The following is a 15,680-nucleotide window of genomic DNA, read 5'->3' on the forward strand; positions in this document are numbered from 1 at the left end:
TACCATTCAACCTAAAAAATAACTCTATAGCGCAATTTTGAAAGAAATTAGGAGTAGATATTTAGGTTTAAATTTAGTTACAGTTTGAGTTTGGTGTACTTTGTTTGATTCTAAAAGAACTTTAACTCGAATCAACCAAAATCAATTTGGTTTTGGGTTAGTTCGGATTGAGTCTATTTTGATTTGTGTTTGGTTCAGTTTTAGTTCAAATTGGTTTGTATGTATTCATGTAAATCAGTTTACATTTTAGTTTCTCTAGTTCAGTTAAAAAAATGTAATTTATATAAAAGTTCAAACAAATCATCATTTGACACTAAATTATCAAATTTCTTATTTAAACATAAAATCAAATGTAAATACAAATATCTAATAATTTAAGATTACTATTTTAAACTTATTAAATATCTAAGTAACTAAATTTTCAGTTTTCGATTTCCTTTATTTATTTTTAATTGTGTTTCTTTTATTAAATAAAATATAAGATTATAATTAGTTATTTTGCTTAGATAATTGACTATCTTACAATTTAATATTACTAATATATTTATCAATCTAATTAAATATATATTTTAGTGTTTTCGTTTGGTTTGTTTGAAAATCAAACTAAAGCAAACTAAACCAAATAAATATAAACCAAATAGTTAGAATATATATGTTGATTTAATTTGGATCGTTTTGGATTTGGTCTGATTGGAGGTATTTTCGTTTGTAGAAAAATCAAACAAATTTTAAAATAACAGAAATTTATTGAAAGGGACCTGGTTAAGATATAAAACCAACGTTGATGTAGTTTGAATCATTTTTGAGTTTTGTTTGGTTTAGTTTTATTTTTCTCTCACCACCCTCTAAGAAATTAGATAAATAAGTTTAATAGAATTTATTGAATTAAAGATTCAACATAATTCAAAATTTGATTAAATCCAAAAATGAGATTTGAGTAAATTTTATAAAAATTTGTTACAAGTTAAATGAATTTTGAGGAAACTATAGTTTTTTAATATTTATTTTATTTACTATAATTTTTATCGTTTTATAAAATATAAAATATAGAATTTTTCAAAAATAAATTTTAAACATTTTTTCCATCAGTTTGATTTTATTTTAAAAAATGTGAAGTAATTTTTTTAATTTTTAAAAAAAGTTCTAAATATGAGGTATTATTTTTTTTTTTTTTTTTTTTTAAATCCTGGGGTTCCCCACTTCGTGGGATATATGAGGTATTATTTCAATCATTTTTCTTTCACTATAAAATATCATCCCAACCCCATCAAATCCTATTTGATAGATGTTACTGATAAAATCCATATTTAAGAAAGCTTATACAAATGAATAATTCAATAATTTTGGATTTCATATAAATTTTATAAATACTAAATACAGAATCTGAAGAAAATGAAATCCTCTCAGATGTTTAATCCAAGACCCTTTACAGATAACATAAATTTATTGGGATGGGCCTTTTAAAGATACAAAACCAACAGTGACCCGGCCCGAGATCCAAGTGTTGACGGACTGGTGGGTGTCTCAATCCTCTCTAGTCTCTACCTTGTTCTACAAACGCTACACTCTTTCTTCTTCTCAAATTAGGTTTTCAATTACATTCTCTTTATACGATGAATCTCCTACCTATCTGAAGAGTTCGTTCGAGAATCGCAGCAGTTCCCTCCCACCCACCCACCCACCCACTACAATGTCTGCTAATGCTCCACCACCTGAGTTGTTGCCTTCAGGGAACTCTTGCTGCCTCGCGGTACGTTTCTTCACTCAAATAGTAGATTCTCTTTTGGAAAATATGTTTTTTTTTCTTTTTCTAAAGCCACTTGGAGTGTGTTATAGTGGCAGGGAAGTACCTAGGCATGAAGAAGAGGCGTGATGCTTGTAAAGAAGCGATCCAGATTCTCCAAAAGGCAATGGGAGCTGCTAATGATGAGAGATCCAATCTCCAGAATAGTAAGTTGTTACTGTTCTCAATTGCAAAGTAGTAGCTAGTGGCAGAGGTTAATCTCCAGATTAGTTTTGTTGTGGTACATGAGTGCCACGTGTCTCTGATTCGGAGTAGTATTAGTTCCTTCCCAAATGATGATCCTTGGGCGATTTTAACTGAGTTATCTAACTTGCAGCTACTAGTGTTATGTTCTCTATGGTTTAGAGCTTTGGTTTGTGTTTCGTGTGTTTTAATTGTTGACTGCTTAGTAGCTAATCTGAATCTTACAGAGCTTACAGAGATGGCGGATAAAAGGGAAGCTAAGGAAAATGATTCAGTGTCAAAAGCATCTTTGGAGAAAGAAATATTTGAGCTGAAGTCTGAGATATTCTCTTTGCAACAAAGATTGGAGCGTAACCTTCAAGAAAAAAACGAACAAGTACAATTTCTTCAGTCTTCTAGTGTAGAGAAGGAGATCAGTGAACTAAAGAACCTGCTTAAGAAAGAAACATTAAGGGCTGATAATTCCGAGGAAGAGAGGGAACAAGTTTGTAAAGAATTGAACAAGACAAAGGCTCTGCTGGTGAAATATGAGGATATCAAGCCACACGTTCCTGAGGTGGAAAAGGAAATTAGTCTGGTTAAAAATCTTCTTGCAAGCGAGAGGCATAAGACAGAGTCAGAGCGGAAGAAAGCAGAATCGGAGAATAAGAAAGCTGATCAGTATCTTTCTGAGTTGGTGGTTTTAAGAAGTACAGCTAAGAAGACTAGTTCGGATTTACTTGCTTTAACCTCCAGTATTGAGACCGTGAAAAAGCAGCTCGAGTCTGAAAGACAAAAGACACTGAAAGAGAGAAAACGGGCAGATATGGAGAGTGCAAAAGCTAAGGAACAGATGAAGCTGGCAGAAGATTTGTCTAAGAAGTTTGAGACTATTAGAGCTAGAAATGAAGAGCTCAAGAAAGAAGCAGAACTACAGAGCGCTAGTAGCAAAGTAAAGTTTGCTGAAAACTCGGCAAAACTGGAAGAGAAGGTAAGGCTTCTTGAGATGAGTAAGAAAGAAGCCATTTTCTGGAAATCTCGTGCTGATGATCTGACTCAGCAGTTACAAGAATTACAATTAGTGACTGGGGGTTTGAAAAAACAGGTGCATCAGCTTTCTCTCTCTCAAAAATCCTCTGAGACTTGCTCCGTTTCTCCTCATAAAGTCAGAGACCTGGAAAAGGCCAAAATGAGGCTTTTGAAAAAAGAGGTGAAGTTCAGGAGGAAATGTGCAAAACACTCCAAGGAGGTGGCTGAGTTTGAAAGGTTCCGAAGAGAATATCAGGCCAAAGAGATAGGTCGGTTAATACTTGAGTTCGGTAGTATTACAAATCACATGAATTTGCTGGATAGACTTTCAAGAGGCGTTGGAGGTACATCTGGTCGTCCAAAGGTTTGTTTATGCCATAAATTTCTTACTCTACACTTTCTTCTCATCATAATTTTAAAATTTGCCTGAACCTGAAGACCATGTATATGTTTTGACATTGGATACTTTCTTTGTTTCCGGATTTCAGACATTAGGTTACACGATGGATGGTTTGTGATTGACATGGTAAATAAAAATGAATCAAATTGTCTGTTTACATCTTCTGTCTTCCTAAGAGAATATCGCTAGGTTTATGCATGTAGCTCAAACATTCTCAACTTAGCTGAAACAGTCAATTGGTTGAAGTTATCTGAGTACGAGCACTTAGGCAATAGTCTATTGAAGTTGTTAGCTACATAGAATGTGACTGTAGAAGGTGAGAATATTTAATCTGTTTTAGACTTTAAACAGTGGCGTCTATCGTAACATGGATCTGTCACAACATAATATTGCTTTTTTACTTATCTGTTTAGATCATTTTAATTCTGTACTAATCTTTTATGCTTCATTATATTGCTTTGCAGGCGGAGAAACGCATGAAACGGCAGATGCTACAGTCCCAGAAAAACCTTAAAGGTGAAAAGCATTCTGACGCAAGGTGCCAGTTGGTAGCAAGCTCTGGTTCTCAGGAGCAGGCTCGCAAGCTCTCTACTCAGTTAATTGCTAAATCCAGACAAGGCGTGCATGAGTCTGTCTCAGGTACTATTTCTCAATTGGAGTCTCCTACTGGAGGCTCTAGAGAATCGCAGACTTCTGGAGAAATTTCCAGCGCAACATCTTGTTCTGATGGGCAGTTACTGACCTCACAGGGAGCACAACATTTCTCTGATACCACTTCAGCAGAAACATCAAGAGATGAAGCGCATATCCAACCTACAAAAATCAATATGTTCCAGAAAATCGATACCAGGAAAAATGGAAATCTCTGTTTGGTGGCTGAAAACTGTCTCCAAGGATCTCAGAAAGATAATCATGAGGTGGTTAATGAGCACTCTCGAAAAAGAAAAGGAATGCCAGAGGTAGTTGAGTCCCGTAAGCATCGGTCATCTGATTATACAAAGACAAATGTACAGAGAGAGAAGCTGGGCAAATTGCAGCCTTTAGAAGAGAAAGAATCCTTGGTCCTTGATATTCAAGGTGTCTCCTCTGCAAATTGCACTAGAATTTCCAAGAAAAGAAGGGTTTCTTGTGAGAAAAAGACAGTTATACGGAGCACTCTTCAGCTTAATTGCCCAGCCAAGACTCAAGGCAATAAAGCTGGAAGTACACAGGTCGCTTGGAATACTACGTGCCTCTCTACTGCTAAAGAACATGCTGCAGCAGCACTATTTCTGGACGACATTGCTGCTACAGATGTTATGAAGTTGTTGGAGTTGGAGAAACCAGAAGATGAAAGTCATTACAAGATGGCAAGAGAATCATTTATATCCCCGGATCTTCCTCAGGTAGATTTTTTGGATGGTCCGATCGTGAATGAAGACAAGAGTCCTGCTCCGGCTCTTGACTTGGTTGATAGAAATAGCGTGGATTTACGTGATTCCATAAATTCTAGTGAAGCTTCTAATTTCGACACTCAGAATGCTTCGGTGACAGACAAAATGTCACCCATGTCAACAACGGTGCATGATGATACTCTCAAACACTTTGTTGTGTTTTCAAATATTGAAGACCAGAACAGTATCATCAAAATTTTACATGCTGCAAACAGTTGTGTTCAGCGATGCCCATCAGTTAATAAAACAGAATGGGCAGTGCCAGCAATTCTGTTCTCTTTGAAAAGGGAAGAAAATCTTTTGGCCCGGTTAGTTATTCTACTCTCTGATACTTTTTCTATGCATAACGTTAATATAATAACATTTCTAACGCCATCTGTAACTAGTTGTCTAGGTGCTAATATATGCCTTGTTTTTTTTTCAGGGACAGGGTATGTGTGTTCCTCTCCTTGATGCTGCACAACTTCTCTGTGGTTTCCTCAATGAATATTGGGAACATTCTGGATGATAATTCTTCCTCCTGCTTGGATTCTTTTTCGAAGCATATATCTAGTGGTATGCCCATTCTGTTTTATTAACTGATAATTCCTTTCCTTTTCTTTTTTTTTTCTTTTTCTTCTCAAAACCGAATAATTTGAATATGCTATTGATTTGATGTTTAAATTAATTGAACTTGGAATTTTATTGTGCAGTTATGGCTGATACTGAAGCTGGGGTAATTCTTTCTGAATTTTTGGAAGAACTCCTTAGTCTTCTTCAGGACCTCCTTTCCGAGCAGAGGGTTTTATTTTGTGTTAAATCCTCAAAAACGTCTGAATCTGATTCAAGCATATCTGTCACCCTGAATGGAGAAAATGTAGCTCTCTTCAGCAGAATGGCTCCAACTGATCATTTGGTGGCTGGAAGTGCTATGTTGGCGGCGATATGTACTGCTGTGGACCGTGTTGGATTTATCCGTGAAGCTTGCTTTGAAATCCTGCGCAAGCATAGACATGAAAAGACCGCAATGCCACTGACCATTCTTCACGTTTTTGCTCACATTGCTGGAGAGAAAATGATGCCTTCCAGTGATCATGACCTATCAATTGCAGTGTTGAAATCCATTGTGATGTTTCTAGAGCAGAGACATTTTGGTACTGTGGAGGGAAATACTTATTTGCACTCATGCAAGAACAAGTGTATATTCTCAGACAGGTCTTCCTCGCTGGCGGCTATGGCATCAATGCTCATGGAAATCATTCAAGAGTTTACTCAGTCGAATACTTTGCATAAGAGCTTGACCGAGAAGGCAGAGTTTAGACTGGCACACAAGGATTTCCATTGCGTATTGGCCAGGGATCAAAGTGTTACTTTATGTGACATTCTGTCACTGGTGGAGCTTATCGCTTGTTACACGGTATGTAGTTTCTCAAGGGCATTTTTCATTTTCCAACCTTCACGCAGTGTTTTGTTAATTTCAGTTGTCTTTGGAACCAATTTTATCTCATGTATAAAAATGTAGGAATGGGATTGGACTAGTGAGAACATTGTTGCTCCACTGCTTAAGATGCTGGGAAGGCCATTGTCAACGAACCTTTCGGTTGCAATCGTCTCTCTTCTTGGGCAACTTAGCAGGTAACATCTTATCAGCTTGTCTATTTTATACAGAAGTCCAACTCTCTTTTTTAATTTCCATTGGGTATTGCAGTATTGGAGTGGATGCTGGTGGCTATGAAAACGAAGGAATCTCAAACTTGAGAGAGAAACTGTCAGCATTTCTGCAGAGCGAGACGACACTAAAAGCTGGCTTTGCAGTCCAGATAGCAACTGTGAGCTCCCTCCTGAATACAATTCAGCTGGATTTCCCGATAGTCTTTCAAGGCAAAACCACCACGCTTCCTGGTTGTGGTGACGAGACCTCATCTGCTTCAGCCAATCTGGTCGCCAAGTGGTTCTTTTTGTTGAGCGACGATCAGCGAGTTTTCACAAACAAGTTCTTACAAACCTCTTGTGTTAGATGATTCCTTAGTTCCAAGAGTCAATCAAAAGCACTAAAGTTTTGGGTATCTCTCTCACTGTTTGATTCCCCTTCACTGAGTGATGGTTTTCTGGTTCTAGGACGCAGATATTAATGAAAATTTCTTAATTTTAACATAATAGTATAATAGTATAGAAAATAAAATAAAACTAGATTTTGACCCGCCTTTCAAAAAGGCGGGTATATTTTTTGTTAGAAAATTATTTTACGTAATAAAATTTATGATTTTTGATAAATTATATATTTTAACTTTTTATGAAATTTATCTTAAATTTCCTTATATGACTTATTTTGTTATTTTAAATATGACTAATTTTTTAACACTCTAAATAATTCTAACATGTAATATGATTTTATTTATTTAACCCGACGTTAAACTTATTTTACACTGATTTTCTTTTTAATTTAAATAAAATATTTTACATCTTCAACATTTTGTATTGAAAAATTCATCTGTGCATTTCAAAACAATTTCTATAATTTTATTAAATTTAGTTTATGTGATTTAGTTTTTATTTTAAACGAAACTATTTTTAAAGAGTTGAGATAATTCAGACCCGTATTATGTTTTTGTTGATTTAATCATTTGTTATTTTAACTTGATTTTATTTTGATGTTTCATTTAATAAATGTTTTCAAATAATTAATAACATGAAAGTATTTTGGAAAGATACGGTGCAAACATTTAAAAGACAAAATTTTCAAAAAAAAAGTTAAGAACTGAATTATATTTAATGGTGCGCATTTATTTTTAATTAAAAGAATATAATATCAATTATTATGCTATCTATGTTTCCAATCAAAAATTTATTTTTTATTTCTATCTTTGTTTCCAAACAAAAGCTTAAAGTACTTCTACTTTAATAAGATAGATAAAATAATTGGGGTTTTACTATTATATTCAGGTTTTTAGTGAAATATCATCGACAAAAAAAGATGGTTCTGATAAAATCCTTTAGTTAGAAATCTAACATAAACTTATTTAACTAATAGTCTATTAATATTTTTTATATCATCTGTCTACAATATTGCTAAATAAAATTACACATCTATTTTGTTAAAACATAAATATTGGGTTGGATGTAACCTTTAATCATGGGTTATATTACATTAAATGTTATTAGTGATAACATTAAAATTACATTATAGTAATTATGGAAACAACATTATACCATAATCACAATATAATAATTAATCTTTTGTCCAAACAATAAGCATTATATCTCACCTTTTTAAATATAATTTAAATAATCAACTAAAATACTTAAATAATTTATGATAAAACGAGAATAAATATAAGTATTTTCAGATTTAGATACTATAATTTTTTAATATAAAATCAATAAATTATTTTACTTATATTTTCATAAATAGGAAAATTACATTCATTTACACTTAAATAATCTCAATCAAATAAAATATTACATGTAAATAAAACGTTGGACTCAATAATTTGACATCAAATAAGCTTTATAATTAAAAAATTATCAAAATATATCACATAGTTAATCAAATAAATTGCAGAGATTTTATTTAAAATTCATAACGAAAGATAATTGATAAATAAATTAAGTTATATCTTATATAAGTCCATACAAATACAATTAAATATATATATATATTTTCATATGTACTAATATTAAAATATTTTGATATTGTGAATTATATTTTGTGTAAAATATTTACGTGTTTTAAAGCGCGGATGATAATTTATTATAATTTTAAGTATTCAAAAATGATAGGACAAGAGCGAGAAATACTACCCTCACTAGATGATAATCTGCGTTTTGTACGTGGTATTTTTTTTTGAAAATATGTTGTATTTATATTTTGTTATCAATAAAATTTTTTTACATTTGATCGGGATTGCATTTGGGTACCATTTGATTTGGTTAGGTTATTTCGGTTCGGATCTTTACAGGGTTGGTTCGAATCTTTGCATGTTCAATTTGGATTTAGGTTCGGATAACCCATTTAATTATTTAAAATAAATAAATTTCATATATACTATAAATTTCTCAAAATCTTAAAAGAAAATAATATATAATATATACATTTGAATATTGTACGCCAAAATACTTAAACTTAACATAAAAATTGGTTTAGCTTAAATATTTAGATAAAAAATCAATAGATATTTTTCAGGATATTTGGTATTTTCAGTAATATTTAGCTTTTTTCAGCAATGTTTAGCCATTTTAAACATATACTTTTAACTATTTTTATATATATCTAAGTATTATGGACAATTTAAAAACATCTTATGTATTATGTATGTTATTTTGGATATTAAATTAAAAATAATTAATATATTTAAGAATATAAATCTGGTTCATATATATTCGGATACCCGAAATATTTCAGTTCGGATCTGGTTTAGATTTTTAGATACCAAAATTTTGAACATGTTTGGATATCTAACCAATTTGGTTGAATTTCTTCACTTTGGATTTGATTCGGTTATTTGGATTCAGATTTTTATCCAATCCTATATTTTTTATTGTAAAAAAATTTGAAACGAAAATGATGATGGTTCATATTAATTTTGGATATGAACCAATTTTTAAACCAAAAAACTTTCTACTATGTACATGACCTATTTAGTTAATCTTTAAAAGTTGTGCAAGTCTCATTAAAGAAAAACGATGGGCTGAACTAAAAGAAACATTATCATTGATCACAAAATTTTCAATGTGAAATTTTTTATCATTTTTTAGTAATTTATAACCATTTTAAAAAATTGAAAATATAATATATAAGAATAACTATAATTGTTTTTTATTATATGTTTAATGTGATTGTTTAACTCTTTTTAATAGTATAAAATTAAACAAAAACTATGGAGGATAAAAAATTGTTATCAAATCTTTATTATTCATAATAATTAATTGCAAAATATATATTAATCATATTTGGTAATTTCGTAGCTTTTATATTTGATAGTTAGTTTAATAAAAAACTATAATATATGCGTAGACGTATCAACTTATTTCTCTACCAATTCTGAGAATAATTTTCATGATGATAAGTGGTTACAAAAAAAAGTTTGCAATGCACCATGATTAATATATAGGGGATGAGACAGCATTCGAAGCCTACATGCTGGTTTGCTGAAGCTGTAAATTAATTTAGTTTCATGTATTTAGATCTGCTGCAGTACAAATCATAGAGAACGTACTAGCGTACTACGAATGCTTGCTTTCATCGAATCATCATAGAAATCTAATTCCTTAAAAAGGGCCAATCATGCATCAGTAGGGAGAAGCAGAATAAAGGTGCATTGTGGGGTTGAGCACAAACTTTATTAAATCGTGGACTTTTAACGTATGTATTAGTGACCTTACGAATTTCTTGCTGTTCAATATGTTCCACGACTAATATGAATTCAGTATGCGAAACTTAGATTAGTGAGAAACTTGGTTCTTATTAATAAAAATGTACTTTCTATTTATTCAAATAGAATTTAGATTGGAGAGAAATCAAACCTAACTATACTAGGCTTATCTTAAAGTCAAAGTAGTGCGGATCGTCACCAATATAAGCAACAAATATATTATCACAAAGTTATTGTAACAAAGGTAAATGTAGAAATCACAATAGCCTCTCATATTATTTCATTAAACAAAAGCTAAGCTAATTATTTAAACACCATAAAAACTGAACTTGAATCACACTCCAGGAGCACAACATTCTACCAAGCATCATCATAAATAATCATAGTAATTATCATAAAAATCAACTCCGTTGGAGCCTTTTATAGTTCGTTCTAGATAGTCCAGCTTAGATTCGTCTGGAAGGGCATAGAATATGCCTCGTGAAACATCGTCTTTTGCAAGGAATTCTATAGAATTCCAGTAAAGGGGGCTCTTATTAACCAACCCCTTCACCTCCCCGACTCGTTTAACCAAAATGGCCATCCGATCTTCAGTTGATTGTTGGAATCTTTGATCGCTTGTACGAGGCACTGAGCTAGAGTTAGAAGCCATGTTTGATACAAATCTGTAGGTTTATCATATAAAGAAAGATAGTATAATCTACATCACGTAATTCTTCAACAGAATCCAGATAAATTAACAAAGATAACAAAACAACACTACTGAATCCAAAATCGAACTAAGGGATAGAACATAATCAAACCCGAACAAAGAAGAAACGAACTAAGGGATAGAACATAATCAAACCCGAACAAAGAAGAAGAAGAGAATAGCACAGTAAGAAGTCGATGATGATGGAGTGAAATCAAGAGCGAGATAACACTTATATGCTTTTCGAAAATGGATGATACGAAAAGGGTTCATGCATGCGTTCATCGGGAAGGGAATGCCGATTGTTTTGGCCAGTAAAAATCACTGTTATTATTTCTTTTAACTTTTTGGTCAAAACTTATTAATTCATTTGTTGGAAAGGTAAACCATACTTCGAGCAAGACTGCTTCGTAGTTTAACATATGCTTTTTCTTTTTTGTGCAACTGGTTTCCGTCAACGAAGTTGCAACTAGTTGAACATGTGCTACATGCAGCAACATACTGTTGTAAATATATGATTTTTTTGTTGGTAAAATGTTAAATTCGTTGTAAATATATGATATTACCGATGAATATGACAAAGCTTCCTAACCAATATTCTCCTCCACAAAACTTCTCTGAGAACGCAGCGGGGGCGTTTTCTTCGCCTTCTGAAATTTGGGTAATCCACAATTTACTTTTGGTGAGTTAAGAAATTTTTTTTTTTGTTAACAGGTTAAACCGGTAGATGCAAGGGGTATTACAATATTAATATGTATATATAACAGTGTGTATATATTTGGTAAGAAAAATGACTAGTTGGTGAATTCTGATTTTTTTCATGGTTATACTACCCAATTTCTCTTGAATTATTATTGTTACTCGTCAAAAAAATAATTATTTTTTTTTTGATAAAGAAAGTTTTTTTTTGATAAAGAAAGTTGAGGTTCAAATTAATATTAAAATGCATTAACAATTTAAAATTTAAACATTTAACACAGAAACAGATTCATATAAACTAGTACCATTGTTTTTTGAAAAGAGAAAATAACAATAATTAGAAAAAGTTAACCACTTATTGGTAAAGCAAGTAAAACGAGGAAACTCAAAAAGAAAATTTTGCTTTTGGTGAAAGTCATTGAAAAGTAGTTAAATCTTTTATATATTAATTGATAAGCATTATAGCCTTTGAGTACAGTCCCATATTATCAGAATGATTTTCAGATTCTGAACATTTATAAATTTATTAAAATTCTCACATTTAAAATTTTGTTATCAATGATTTCTTAATTTTTTTATAAAAAGATACAAATGACTATAAACCGTGATTATGGAGTACCATTTAACAGATATTCATATTAAATATATTATCTTTCATCTTAGTATCATTTAAATTTAATTATATATAAAATAGATAAATATGATTATTTAGATTTACTTACCATAAAATGATAGTAAATAAATAAGAGTGATTTCTCTGATTATGTGTTTGAACTAATTTAATTATATATTTAATAATTAATGTTTCTCAATTATTTAATATATTTTTACTACATAATGTAAAAAACATAAAATAAGTAATATTCACTTTGTTTCATTATAAATGTCCTTATAACATTTTTCCTTGTTATACAAAAGTGTAACTTTACAATTTTAATGCAAAATATATTTACTTTCAACAGAAAATTAATTGCAAACTACATTGATTTTATAAATAATTTTATTTATCTTAAATACTATTGGTCAGAGACGTGAAATTAACAACAACTTACGTATATTTCTGTCACTTTCTTAATCTGTGTAAAAAATTTCAAAGTGACACTTATTTAGAACAGAGAGAGTAATGTATAAAATAATTTGTATATACAACATTTATCATGCATTATACTCGATATATCAATTTATATATATATATATATATATATATATTATATATATATATATATATTTATTAACTATTATTAAATAAAAATTGTTATAGTAAAGTTTATAATTATCAATTATAATTATTTTTATAAATTCATCCTGCACATGGTAGGGTTATCACTTAGTTTAAAGTTTAAACTAAAGATCCACTGTTCAATTAATTATTCAATATGTGTATGAGTAAATCGCAAAATCTCATATATATATATATATATGGTAGTTAGATTTTAACACGTTTTTTACATTATTGTTTTCGCATTTCGCATAACCAATTTCGCAGACCAAGTTATATGTAAATTATTTCATGCATGTCAGTAGACAAAAACATCATGTCAAGTTGTCAACGCATAGAACTGGAAGTGGACGAAGAAATAATCAACAACATAATGAATGGGAAAATGGCATAAAAATTCTTGAAAGTAGCATCATCGTACTTTAAACTTCGAAATTTTTTTACTAGCGCTTTAAACCATTAAAGTGACATTTTTATCATTAAAACTTTTAATTTGACTTACTTTTTTTTCAAGTAAAAAAAATGACCTGTTAAACAGGTAAATGTGATGATGTTTAAATTTTTTTCGAAAATAAAATAATTATTAATTAATAAAAATCAATACAAAAATAAATTAAAACCAGATAATTAAATTAAAAAATCAGGTAACTAAATTAAAATTCAGAAAATTAAATAAAAATTCGAATATTTTTTAAAAATAAATTCAGAAAATCAAATAAAATTCAAAAAATTAAACAAAACTTCAAAAATAAGTAAGATTAAATTAATAATACAGAAAAATAAATAAAAACTCAGAAAATTAATTAAAATTAAAGAAAATCACAATAATTTTAAAAATGGAAAATTCATATTGAAATTACAAGATTATTTTTAAAAAGAAATATATCATCTTTGACAGTAACAATTTCAAAAGTATCACTGATGACGATGGTGGTTTCTCACATAACCATTAACAGTGATGTTTTGACATATTTCTAAAGATAGTTTCCGATATCATCCTTAAAAATGATGGTGGATATGTCAATACTATGTTTTCAACAACCGTCATTTAAAACAGTAGATATGTCAAGGTTTTTCAAAAAATGGTAAATACTGTTTTTAAACGACGGTTATCAAAATTGTTATAGACATATCTACCGTCATTTTTAATGATGATATCAAAAACTATTGTTTGAGAGACGTCAAAAACGTCATTGTTAATAGTAATGAGAGAAACCACCGTCGTCACTAGTGATATGTTTGAAATTTTTATTGTCAAACATTATATGTTTGTTTTTAAATAACCTTGTAACTAAAAAAACTATATCAAATATTTTATATAATATAAATTATGTTAATAATAAAAAATAAAAATAAAATTGAGATTAAATATTTTAACATCTTAAAAGAACAATATTTCACATTTTAAAATATAATATAATTTATATAATTACACATATTATTCATTATTTTTAATAAATAACATAACATTATAAAATAAACATATATAGATTATTTAGAAATAAATAAATCATATTTCATATATTAATTTTTATGATAATATTATATATGAATAATTTACTTCTCTACCAATTAATAAATAATGATAATTATATATAATTTATTTATTTTTATAATAATATTAAAATTATTTAATATCAAAAAATAATTTATATTTTAAATAAATTTTACCTTTATTTTTTAAATAATAGTATTCACATTTAAAATTAATTTATATAATTAAATAAGATTTATTATTTAATAACAAATATATTATTAATATATATTATAATTAATATAATTATTTTTTTAAAAAATATTATTATATACTAATTTTTTATAAAATATTTAAAATTGTATACTGCTACTGCTCTACCAATCATTTTATTAAAAACTTTAATTTAAAGAATACAGTTTCTGCTTAGTACTGTTTCTACGACATACTGCTACAGCTTTTTTATTAGCCGTACCAATTGAAGCCGAAATGTGTGGTTGTTAGCAACGTTATTTTGCGTTTATAGTTTGGAAAAACATACGAAGTGATTTAAAAAAAAAAGAAGAAACATACGAAGTGTATGCATATATTATAATTAGGTGAGATACGGAGAAGAGAATGATTATGCTTGTTAGGAATGTTATTTTAAAGAAATATCTATCTTATTAAAACAGGAACATTACAACTTCTTCTAGGTGGATTTTTAAAGGTGGACCTCATATATTTAAATTAAATGTGTCATTCTTTATATATAATACATACCATAGTCTAACTTTGCATTGATGTATTTTCCTAAAAACAGTTTTTCTTTTTTCCATATTCATATATGATTTTTACATTTATTACATATCGATTTAAATAAGATATATACTAAGAATACTAAAATATCAATCGTTCTATAATTACCCTATACAATTCATTTTAAATTGATCAGTATACTTTCATTGGCCATATTAATTTTATTAGTAACGAATAACATTAGGTAGATAAGTCATAGACACATACATAAAGATATAACTATTCTTATAACTACGTTGAGCCTAATTTACTTTCTAAAACAAATAACACATAGCTTCATATATTGTATAGAATATAGTAATATTGTATAGTATTGTACTTATACAATAATACTAAAAACAAATCAAACTGAAATAATATATATCAAAAATGCTTTGAACCATTACATACAAAATTATTAGACCGATAAAATTCACTTTGAAATTACGTAATAAAATTTTTTAAAAAATTAAATTTCGTAATGTACAAAAAAACATAAGTTTTATATAAAATTTTGTGTTACAATAAAAAGACACAACTCGCGCTTGCAAAATGTTATTTTACATACGAAAGACAGTTTTAATATTTTTTCTTTAAACACAAAATTGAATTATACAAACTCGATACTACATAAAATTAAA

General features: G+C 29.2%; 1 protein-coding gene across 2 annotated transcripts; it reads left to right on the forward strand.

Annotated features, from left to right (window-relative positions):
• The first annotated feature begins 1,808 nt into the window (after window positions 1–1,808).
• Window positions 1,809–6,964, forward strand: LOC108834033 (uncharacterized). 2 transcript variants are annotated; one of them, XM_056997789.1, is made up of 8 exons: window positions 1,809–1,950; window positions 2,215–3,359; window positions 3,860–5,136; window positions 5,253–5,383; window positions 5,521–5,672; window positions 5,712–6,224; window positions 6,330–6,442; window positions 6,516–6,964. In XM_056997789.1, exons 1-8 carry the CDS (start codon window positions 1,857–1,859, stop codon window positions 6,826–6,828), a joined length of 3,738 nt encoding a protein of 1,245 aa, XP_056853769.1. In that variant the 5' UTR covers window positions 1,809–1,856; the 3' UTR covers window positions 6,829–6,964. The 2 variants fall into 2 exon arrangements, with proteins under 2 accessions (XP_056853769.1, XP_056853768.1); XM_056997788.1 differs by having other exon boundaries at window positions 5,521–6,224.
• The last annotated feature ends 8,716 nt before the right edge of the window (window positions 6,965–15,680 follow it).

The sequence above is a fragment of the Raphanus sativus genome, unplaced genomic scaffold (assembly GCF_000801105.2).
Source record: "Raphanus sativus cultivar WK10039 unplaced genomic scaffold, ASM80110v3 Scaffold0830, whole genome shotgun sequence".
Taxonomy (NCBI): Eukaryota; Viridiplantae; Streptophyta; class Magnoliopsida; order Brassicales; family Brassicaceae; genus Raphanus; species Raphanus sativus.